This window comes from Galeopterus variegatus, unplaced genomic scaffold (assembly GCF_000696425.1).
Source record: "Galeopterus variegatus unplaced genomic scaffold, G_variegatus-3.0.2 Scaffold14044, whole genome shotgun sequence".
NCBI lineage: Eukaryota > Metazoa > Chordata > Mammalia > Dermoptera > Cynocephalidae > Galeopterus > Galeopterus variegatus.
Genome location: NW_007740155.1, coordinates 35,560 through 47,308, shown reverse-complemented (window position 1 = coordinate 47,308; position 11,749 = coordinate 35,560). Strand labels below are relative to the sequence as shown.

At 34.5% G+C, this 11,749-nt stretch overlaps 1 protein-coding gene across 1 annotated transcript in view; it reads right to left on the bottom strand.

Annotated features, from left to right (window-relative positions):
• Positions 1 to 1,244: 1,244 nt before the first annotated feature.
• Positions 1,245 to 11,749, bottom strand: part of TLR3 (toll-like receptor 3) — a 16,487-nt gene continuing 5,982 nt past the window's right edge. The window contains exons 2-5 of the mRNA XM_008563573.1: positions 8,510 to 8,957; positions 6,783 to 6,974; positions 2,333 to 4,185; positions 1,245 to 2,087 (exon numbers count right to left, since the gene is read on the bottom strand). Coding sequence (XP_008561795.1) covers positions 1,859 to 2,087; positions 2,333 to 4,185; positions 6,783 to 6,974; positions 8,510 to 8,953 — 2,718 coding nt within the window. The 5' untranslated portion in view covers positions 8,954 to 8,957 and the 3' untranslated portion in view covers positions 1,245 to 1,858. The remainder of the gene's footprint in view (positions 2,088 to 2,332; positions 4,186 to 6,782; positions 6,975 to 8,509; positions 8,958 to 11,749) is intronic.

Sequence of the window (11,749 nt, the reverse complement as noted above, 5' to 3'; positions counted from 1 at the left end):
GGAGTGAACAAATTATATGAGGGCAGCCAGAGAGTATTCAAACAAGTCAGGTCACTTGTGGAAATTAGACAGGAGATCAGACAAACATCCTTTCCTGCAATCCCCGAGGAGCAAGGACTCCTCCTGAGAACAATTATAAAGGACAGCCTGCAGAGGTTCAGGATGTTGCTTCCTGTGGAGGTCAAATACAAGTCAGCTTTCACACCTTTTATTAGTTTTACTTGTATTCATATAAACAGGTCATTCCTTGTGTATCTTAACCTCTTAAATATTAAGCAACTTTTAAAAAATCACATTTAAACTCAATTTAAATTGTGGCCATTTGATCAACTATCTCATAAGCAAATAAACAAGAGAATAAAAGCAAAATTATTTCCTCCCCAGCTTTTCACAAATTGATGATATATTGACTAATTTATAATAACTCATTTTGAAATATTTTTATGAAGAGTTGAGAATATTGATAACATACAAAGCATACGAAGAAAAGAAGTAGTTGTGATTTTTATTTTATGTTGCCAAAATAAAACAGGATTATTTCAAAGTTAAAAAACAAATATTAACTAAAACGCTATAAAACAAATGTCTCAGGGATAAGCATGCAAATAACAAGAAAGTGAAGATTAGTTCTCTCCATATATTCACATTGCTGGCAGACTGTAGCCTCCTTCACAACTAGCAATTCAGTGGATATTAATTATTCCAAGGTTATGTGAACTTAGCCCTGAGAATATCAAACTCTTTAAATCAAAGTTCCAAAATATGACATCTGAAAATGCTCCCTAAATTCAACAGACAAATGAGCATTTCAAGAACAGATATTAACTCAGCATTATAATTGTATAATTATATATTATATTTGAATACCAGAACTATAAATATTTCAAAAAGCTATTACATCTATAAAACATTTTTGTTTTAAAATGAAAATAAAACTTAATAGTCTTTCTGGATTAACTTACATATCGTATATTATTTTATGGTACAATCCTCACTAATTACACAGGAGTATTTAAGATTTTGTTTATCATCATAATTTTCAAGATCAGGAGTCAAAGAATCCCACTGGGACTAAGTAATTTGGCCAATGCCATCTCCTGAGTCTGTGACCAGAGAAGGAAAATTCTTTGTTTCCACAAAGCCAATCTACTAATTAACCTTCAGGAAGCAAGCCTTTCTACAAAACTTTTAACTAAGAGAAGTGTTTCCACCCTCCTGTAGCAGAAACCCAAATATCAGGAAAATGCAAGTAAGCATTTATTAAAATATTTATTTCATTAAGTAATCAAAACAAATTGCAAATGTTTTCAGCCCTTTGGTATGCATATTAAAAAGGCATTTAACATTGAAAAAATCATCACTGGGACAGGCACATCTAAAATACAGAGCTTTTCAATTGACAAAGTACTATAATTTTTTTTAAATGTGCTAAATAGTTTACTCTTTTACAATTAAAGTAGCATTATACCCATTAAAACAATTATTATTCATTCTACTATAAATGTATTCAGAAAATGATTATCACAAGCCCTCATGTAACTAAAACTTTTCTTTAAATAAGAAATATTTTTAATCTCTTTTAAGCTGCCATAGGCCTCAGTGACCAATTGCGTACTCATTAGTAGAGGATGTTCTTATATGCTTACATGTTTATTTTGGGTCAAATTAAGTCAATTGTCAATAAGAGGACTGAAATGGGGAGACGTATTTCTGTAGAAGACATATAATTGTGATATAATACCATTACCTATAAATATAAATAAACAGATTTCATTACTTTCAAGGAAAACTTAAATGTACCATGGAACTTTTTAAATTGGGAAAGTTACTCCTTTTCTAATTTAATCTTTAAATAAATCTAATGTACTGTATTTCTGGATCCAAGTGCTACCTGCAGTTTATGATGAAAGGCGTTTATCCGTTCTTTCTGAACTGGCCAGTTCAAGATGCAGTGAGATTTAAACATTCCTCTTCTCAAACGGAGTGCATGGTTCAATTTATAATCTTGAATCTCCTCAAGAAAAATCAATATAATGGAATCCAGATTTCGTTTAATAGCTTGCTGAACTGCATGGTGTACCTTGAATCTAAGTAAAAAAAATAAATATATATATATATATATATTGAATTAAGCTATATAACCAATACACAGTTTTTAACAGCCAAAAGTTCTACAATCTAAAATTCTCTGTAGAATTTACTTTAATCTGTCTCTAACAACAAGTTATATTTTTTCTTAATTTTATTTTTAAAACTGAGTTGAGTGATAATGATAATTTGAAAATTCAATTGAAAACAAGTACATACTTAAAATTTTACAATGTTCACCTACCTTTTGCATAATGGATCTTTCAACAGATGATGTGTTATAATAAAAATGATTTTTCTACTCTTTTTGATGCTATTAACAATTGCTTCGAGTTCAAGGATGCCTGCCTCAAAGTCCCTTTCTTCCAGACAAAATTTGAGAGATTGATCTTTCTCTTCCATCGGGGAGAAGTGTTCCCAGACCCAATCCCTATCTTTTTGGGCATGAATAATATATGCTGTATATTCATACTGCTCTGGCTGTCTGTCTATTTCTTTGAAACCAAGGACCCGGTGCACTGAAACGTTCCAATAAAAAGATATCCTCCAGCCCTCAAAGTGTATGAGCAGTACAATAAAGATAAAAATCAATATGATACTAGTATTGATTATGAAAAGAAGTTCAAAGGGGGCACTGTCTTTGCAGGCTGATATATCAAAAAGCATCACTGGGAACCCATGGTATTGAGGGGGAGTATTACAGAGGTAATGACTTGATAGTTCAGAGATGTTGGTATGGGTCTCATTAATCCAGCTAACAAACCAAGCAATACTTTCACACGTACAATCGAATGGATTAAAGCGCATATCTAAATTACTCAGGTTCTTGAAAGCTGGTCCAAAAACATTCTTCTCAACTGACGTTATGAGATTCTTCTGAAGACTCAATGACTTTAGAGATACCTGATTGTCAAAGACAGATGGTGGAAGTATGTTTAAATTATTCAATCCTAAATCAATGCTCTTTAGTTCAGATAAGTCCTTGAAGACCTCAGCTGGGATCTCATCAAAGCCATTAGACTCTAAGTTAAGGATGTGGAGGTGAGAAAGACCCTTTAGAAAATAAACAGGACCACCAGGGTTTGCATGTTTCCAGAGCCGTGCTAGGTTGTTATGCTGCAAATCCAGAATTTCTAGTTTCTTGAGGCCCTCCAACATTTCATCATTTATGTTAGCTATATTGTTGTTGCTTAGATCCAGAATGATCAAGTTATGAAGAGGGTGGAACGGTGAAGGAGAGCTATCCACATTTGTAAGGGCCACCCTTCGGAGCATCAGTCGTTGAAGGCTTGGGACCAAGGCAAAGGAGCTGCTAGTCAGTTGTAGGTATTTATTGTAGGAAAGATAGATTTCAAAAATATTTTCTAGACCTCTCCATTCCTGGCCCGTGAGTTCTTGCCCAATTTCATTAAGGCCAAGGTCAAGTGTCTTTAGGTGGCCCAACCAAGAGAAAGCACCACTCTCTATTTTTGAGATTTTATTTTTGGTTAGGTTGAGTGTGTGTAAAGGAGAACCAGCAAGTGACAAAAATGTTTCATTTGTTAAAGTTCGCAAACTTGTGAAGGAGTTGGAAAGACTTAAGTATTTCAGATTTATCAGTCCCGTGAACATATTGCTTTTTATGTCTGGAATATCATTATCTTCCATATTAAGGTACTCCAAAGATTTTAGCCACTGAAAGGAAAAATCATCAATCTTGGGGAGTGAAGCAAGAGAAATACTTTGTTTACTAAAAGATCGTTTTAAATTCAGGTGTCTCACATTGGAAAGCCCACAAAAGGAGTGAGAAGACAAATGCTCTATATTATTATACTCCAAAATAAGATATTCTAGATGTGGAAGCCAAGCAAAGGAGCCATCATCAATCACATTTAAGCTGTTATAGGAAAGATCAAGCGTGGTGAGATTTGTCTGCTTTAGTCCAATGAAAGTCGTATTGCTGGTTCTGTACAGCTGGGTGTTGCTCAGAGACAGATTCTGAATGCTTGTGTTTGATAATTCCAAACAAAGCTTCTCTGTGAGACTGGGGCCCAGTCGGACATTGTTCAGAAAGAGACCAAATAATTTTCCAACCGCATTAAAACACCCTGGAGAGAACTGAAAGTAGGGGAAAAAGAGTTTATTAAAATACGCTAGACTTTGCATGTCCTTTGAAAAGCTTAGACACAATTCTTTATGCAATCTCCCTTTCCCTTTCACCACATTCCCTGGGCAGGCATTTCTCTCTATTCCTCTGACGCACAGCTCCTTCCTTACTCTGTGCCATGTCACCCACCCGCTGCCACAGCTCCTGACTTCCTCTGGCCACTGGCTGACATCTGCTCAGCATTCTCTTCTCAAATTCAATGCCACGTCTTCATTGGGCCTTTCTTGACCTTCCAGTGTAGGTCAAGTCTCCTGGTAGTTTCACTTCCTCACACTGAGTATGATTGTAACTGATAAACTATTTGTGACTTCACCACTGGGGCAGATCCTGGTTCTGTCCTGGTGACCAGTGAACACTGTAAAAGGAATGAATGAATGGGTGGATTTTGTTATGAGACAGTGACTCACACTCTCCCTTCTGGAGCTCTGAACTCCAGCTATCCCTTCTGTCTTTCACCCAGGTTTTCTCCCAACTTTATTTTGCTGTGTTGAGTCCTACTCTACTTCCTTATGGAAGTCTTGGCTGTACTGGGACTCAGTGCTGGGACAAGAGATCAGAAGAGGGGACAGAAGGAATCCTGAGACGATAGTTAGCAGCCAGAACCCAGCAGTTAAAACCACCAGGGGAGCAAAGGGGCTCTAGTTTCTAATGTGTCACTTGTGAGGTGTTAGGGCTAGTGGAAAAAAAAAAAGAGAGAGAAGTGTGGGAGAAAGTGTGTATTATTATAAATGAAATGAGTTAAAATGCAAAGCAGGAAATTATTAAACTAATTATGATAAATCTACATGATAGTGTTATTTTGTAGCCACTAAAACTAAGCTTTTGAATGATTCTTAATTACATGGGAGATGTTCACATTGTGATATTAATTTTAAAAAGCAGGAGACACTATTATCTTCAACAGGCAATGTAGCACAGCTGTTAAGAGCATGGGCTGGGCACTAACAGTGCTGGAAACCCAGCTGTGTCACCAGCTGGTCACCCATGGGACCTTAGATATGTCACTTCGCCCTTCTTCAACTCAACTTACTCTTGTGTGAAATGATGAGAACAAGCTGGTTTAAAAACTAAATACATAAAATATAAAACAAGAATTTGAAAAAGTGCTTGGCACACAGTTAAGTACTCTGAATTTCAGCTGCTTGTGTTTTTTCTTATAATTACTTGGAGAAAAGCTAGAGCTAAATATAGCCAAATGCTAACAGTGGTTGTTTCTGATTGTGAATTTTTGATTTTTATTACCTTTCATTTTTATTCCTTCTCATTATTTATGTATTTTATAAAATTAATACAATAAATATTTTAGTCAGGAAAAAAATACTGTTTAAAAATTAAAATGAGTAGCTTGCACAAAATATTTCATTATTATCTCAGGATAATTTTGTACACTGTTCATTTTTCATGTCTGAAAAACAATACAGCTTTTAAAAAGCTGCTTTACTTAAGGATTTCCAATATTCTTATAGCCTGTAAATGAATAAAATATGTAGAAAGTACAGACATACCTGTACATGAAAATAGTTAAATTGAAGTTCATAGTTCACATTACTAGGAAGGTTTTTATGGTAACATAGTGCTAGCTGTCATTTATTGAGCACTTATTCTGTGCCAGACACTGTACTAAATTCTTTACCACATAGTCCTATGATGTGTTACTAATTACACCAATTTGAAAACTGGGGGACAGAGAGAACTCGAATAACTTGCCTGATTACACAATTATAAAAAATAAAGCCCAGGTAAGAAGCCAGCTAACCCAGCTCTCAACCATTATACTATTTTAATCTTTCAGAGATTTCATGAGACAGAGAGTACTATTTTTACTTTGCAAGTGAGGAAACCAAAACTCAGAGAGGTGAAGTCAGTTCTCCAAGGTCAATGGGCTGTTCTGTAATGGCCCAGGAATTTAACCCAGTGCTGCTTGACAGCAGAGTCCCATCTCTTAATTGTTACCAAAACTCTCTTGTGAGGACCACACCTGTTGCCCCAAGTAGTAGTCATGAAGGATTTCTGGAAGACATGGTGATAGAGTTTGGATGTGTTGTCACCATCAAAACTCATGCGGAAATCTGATACCCAATGTGGCAGTGCTGGAAACTGATTGAGTCATGGGGACAGATCCCTCATGAATGGATTAATGCTCTCCCTAGGTGAGGGAAGTAATGAGTGAGTTCTCACTCTATTAGTTCCCGTGATAGCTGGTTGTTTAAAGGATCCCGGCACCTCCCCCCCGTCTCTCTTGCTTCCTCTCTCACCATGTGATCTGCTTGTACCCACCACTGCCTGCCGCTTTCCACCATGAGCAGAAGCAGCCTGAGGCCCATGCCAGATGCAGCTGTCCCAGAATCGTAAGCCCAATAAACCTCTCTTCTTCATAAATTACCCAGTCTCAGGTAGTTCTGTTTTAGCAGCACAAAATGGATTAATACATACAGCAAAGATGATCCCTCCTTTCTCTTGGGACCTTTAGATTCCTCTCTGTGTGACACAGTTAGGGACCACCCATGCTTAAAGGTAGAACACAAAATAAATTTACCTTACTTCTTACCTCTTTAATTTGATTTGATGACAACTCTAATTTTTTTAAAGAGGAATTGGCAAGGAAATCAAGTTCTTCACCTCTCAGTGCATTAATTTTATTATTTGATAATAGAAGCTCTTGGAGATTTCCCAGTTGGAGCTGAGTTCCTAATTTTGTAGATGATAAACCATTATGAGACAAATCTAATTTGGCTAAATTCTGAGAGGAAAAAAATAATATATATATGTTACAGTCTTGACATCAAAAACAGTTTCTCTAAATATAAGTGAATCTTAGAAATATCTCAACAGCAAAATGTCACCCTTCCATTATTCTGTAGAAAGCTTATAGTAGGAGTACTAAATAATCTTTGTTACGAATAAAAGCACCACTATTGCAAAGATTTAGTTTCTTACTTCAAGAATCACTTTATTTCTCTTATCAGAATAAAAGGATTTAAGCTTATTTATGATATAAGGATCATTCTTAATTTATTTATTTACTTATAATAAGCATTCATTTATGGTTCAAGGAATATCCATGTGGCTTCTCAAATGTATAGTGTCATGCATTAGCTTTGAAAGTAAATACCAGAAAAAGTAAGAAAAAATGTTTCCTTAAAAAACATGAATAGAATTTTCACAAAATCCTGAAAAGATTTTTACATTGAGAAAGATCCATAGTTATGTAAATTTTGGATCGTGACTAGCACAGAATATTACTTTTGTCTTGTCAGTACTGTGGGATTGTTTTATCACCCTATGTTACTTTTGAACATGTAAACTTAATTAAAACTCAGGTAAAAGGTAAGAAGACACTGGTATCTGTTCAGGTGAAATCTAATGCAATTTCTATTAAAGAGAACAAGACCTTTACTTATGTTTTAAAAAGAAAAATAACATTTTGCCAATGATTTCTCTAACCATAGACTTGGAGGCCTTTTTTCCAAAGAGATTTCATCCACATCAGAATCTAAGAAGGTACACGAAAAGATTTAAAATAGGTAGGAAGCAAATCACTTAATAAATGTTTCTCAGTCTGTTTATATTTGTACTTTATTCTTGGCATTTGAGGATCAGCAATGCTCAATTTTTTATAAAACCATAATGAAGAAAACAAAGAAACTTGAAGATGACTTTGATTTAAGAAATACACTTCATAATTGCCTTGGGTTTAGAGACAATAATATGCATTTTTCACAGATTTAATATGCAAAAGTGCTGAAAGCAAAAGGTGGTAGCCATTGGAAAAGTGATACTTTGTGTAGATTTCTTACACCAAGAGTTGGTAATTTTTAGTTGAACAATTTACTTTATCATTGTATCAATTTGTTAACTTTATTTAAGTTCAAATTTGGACTCGATATTTTTTTCCATTAACTTTACATACTAAATCAGTAACATTGAGAGTTTATTTTCCATGTTCCTCGTGCGATATCCTGATTCTTCTCTGATCATGACTTCTGCTTCATGTATATAAGTTCTATTTCTAATAAGAGAAAGTGAGAGAGGCAGGCCTCTTTAAAATTAAGGTTGAAACTGATTTAAGATTATATTTTCTTTTTTGAAAGCATTTTTGATCATGATGGTCATATTTCTGTGTGGGTCTCCCCAACCCCAGTTGGGGTAGATCAGATTTTTTACTCTTACCTTGATACTAGATATGAAGTCTAAGGATGAATAAGTGACTGGAAAACTTAACATAAGGTAACATATTTTTCATTTCCTATAGGGAAATAAATACTTTCATCTTACCTTCTGGTTTTTAAAGGGATTATTTTTAATTTTCTGGATTGAGTTGGACTTCAGATGGAGTTCAGTCAAATTCACGCAGAAGACAAAGGTTTTATCAGAAAGTTGAGATAGCTCATTGTGTTGGAGGTTCAAAACTTTCAACAAGGGGAGGTTTTGGCACAATTCTGGCTCCAGTTTTGAGATAGAGTTAAATCCTCCATCCAGTATAGTGAGTTGGCTATATCTTGTAAAATTGGCAGGAGGTAACCTCTTGAGTTGATTATGGCTAAGATTCAACACTGTTATGTTTGTGGGGAGGTCATCAGGCACTTGAGTCAACTTCAGGTGACTGCAATCAGCCATTGCATCTCTAACAGTGCATTTGTTGGTAGAGGGTGTGCACAGAATCCAAAAGGGCAACAGTCCCCCAAAGAAGTAGATATGATAAGGCAGACTCTGTCTCATGATTCTGCATTATAAGAGAAACATTAAAAAGTAATGAGTAATAGTAATAATACATACTTTCCTACGCATTGGTATATTGCCTGTAAAATATGTAACCAAAATGTGACTATGTATTATCTTTTTACTCATACTTTTCTATGCAAAAATATATAGATTGCACAATGTCAGGTTACTTCAAAAAGTCCTTGGAAAGTAGAATCAAATGACAATACAAATCTTTTCATGAACTTTTTGAAGACCCCCTCATATATCAAATGGAAATAATTCAAACAGCACAGAAAGGTAAAGAATGAAACATACGAACTCCCTCCCCCCTAGTTGCAATGTTCCAGGGTAACCACTCTTGAAAGTTTCTATTATTTTAGTTTTCACGGTCACTTCCATAAACTTAAATAATATTTTTGCCCTTGTATTTCTTCGTTTATTGATTTTAAGCATTTTCTTCCCATTATAAAGAGGAACTTAATTATACTATTCCCTCATTCTCTTCACAGCTTTTCTTTAGTTATTTTTTTATTTTATTTAATCTATCGTTACATTTATAATTTTTTTTGCCTGAGAGACTATATTTTATTTCCTAATAGACTGTCCATTTGGCAATGAATGAAAACAAAACAATAGACATTGTTTAGGAAGCAAAATAAAACAATGTTCTTCATTGGTAGGTGGAAGTGAGTCTCTTGGGTAATAACAGTTGCAGATTTTTTACTGAAAATTCAAAAGCAAAAACCTTCAAAAGCATACACAGCTGTAATTTTTAATATCAAATATGTTCTAAAATATTTTTTATAACAGATTGAACAGTTTGCTGCTACTCTAGAATCACATTTAATGTTCTTTCTTTTTAGGATTGGTCAAGTAAATTAATACTTAATATCATAGGTAAAGCATTCAACTTTTTAAATGATTCTTAATTCGTAACATGGCCACTTTACTTGAGGGAATTAAAGATAGTGAAACATAGAGTACAACTTGAAGCTGGAATAAAAGCAAAGAAGTTACCAATTATTTTTGCTTGTATTTTGTTTTACTTTTTAGTGCTCTTTCCCCTCTCTGTGTGTTAGGAATGATGGCAGATTAACTATGTCTTGCTCAGATGACTTTCAACCAGTTAACAAATATTTACTGAGTACTTACTATGTTCTAGGCACCCTACAAGTACAGAGTGAACCAAAAAACATGGAAAATAGCAGTGAACCAAAGAATGGAAATATCAAAAGCATGATTTCTCAAAATCACAATAAGATTTGCATATTAATGTTTGCTACCATCTACCCCTAGCCAATTTATACATTTTTTGGTGATCTTTAATTATGATTTTTTAATAGACATGTAATAATTGAATATATATATGGGCTACAAAGTTGTATTTCAATACATGTATACAATGTGTGATAATCAAATCCGGGTAATTAGCATATCCATCATTATAAAAATGTATCATCTTTATGATGAGAGCATTTGAGCTCCTCTCTTCCAGCTATTTGAAAACATACAATAAATTATTGTTAATTACAGATGACTAGCACTGCAGTTCACTACTAGAACTCAACATTGGGTTAGGTGGGGAGCTGCAGCACAGACCCCGTGGCTGCCTTCATAGGTAAGCGGCAACCAGTATCTTCCCTGAACAACTACAAATGATCTTCATATAAAAAGTCCAGATGCCTTTAAAACTGGTCTGTTTTTCTATTTCATTTTGAAGAATGAAAAAGAAGGTCCTGGGATATTAGGCATCCATGGGTCCCTTTACCCTAATATTTGATCTAAAAACAGAAAGGAATAAGTTTGAGTGTTTGCTAGTACATCATTGACAAAATTCAAAGGCCTTTGAAAGTTTTAACCATAATCTTTTATATAATATATAAATAATTTTGCTTATGAAACATTGCATAAACTACTTTGATTTTTGTATGAGTGATTCTTATAAATTAAACATAATTATATTTGATGTTTTAAATGAGTGCGGCTTTGCGGAGCCTAAAGTAACAATCACAGCTTTTTACATAGAAAGGAAAGGAATTAAGGTTTTAATTTATGAAATCTTTGCACTAACTTGCCTTTTTAAGGAATTAATATTGGCCATGAACAAAACATGAGTACAGGTGAGTGCAGTGAGTTGAATGCAAAAGAGATAATTCTCTGCCTCTTAGAGCAGGTGACCTTTGAATAATTAAGGCAACATGAATTCTTCTCCCTTATAACGAAATCAGTTCTTCAGAATTATTCCTTGTTTAGTTTAGTTTGCTGTCTATTTGGGCCATGACTTACTTTTTTTCTTTTTTTTTTTTTTTTTTGGCGGCTGGCCAGTACAGGGATTGAACCCTGGACCTTGGTGTTATCAGTAGTACCATGTTGTAACCAACTGAGCTAACCAGCCAGCCCTGGACTGTGATTTTCCTGAAGTTTATAATCCCCCCTATTTTATTCCTGTTGAAAGAAGAACGATATGAGCTCCACTTTCATAACACCAGGATCATCCAGCTTCTTAACTGCACTCTTTGTTGAATGGCCAGTTTGAATAAATACACTCACTACCTGACGCTTGGCTGTCCTCATGGAACCTGTCTGCACTCCTGGATAAGTGCTACTGTTTTATGGATTTTGGAATCTTTTTTTCTTGAAATATTTTAATTTGGCTAGAATACCTCTTTGAGTAGTTCTACCACAACAACCCCCAAATGTATATAAGAGGTTACCTTTCTAAATTCTTATATGTTTGTTTTTGCTCTTTTTGTTCTCATATGATTTTGATATGTATGCTATTTGAGGTTCAAAATACTTTTAATGCAAAAT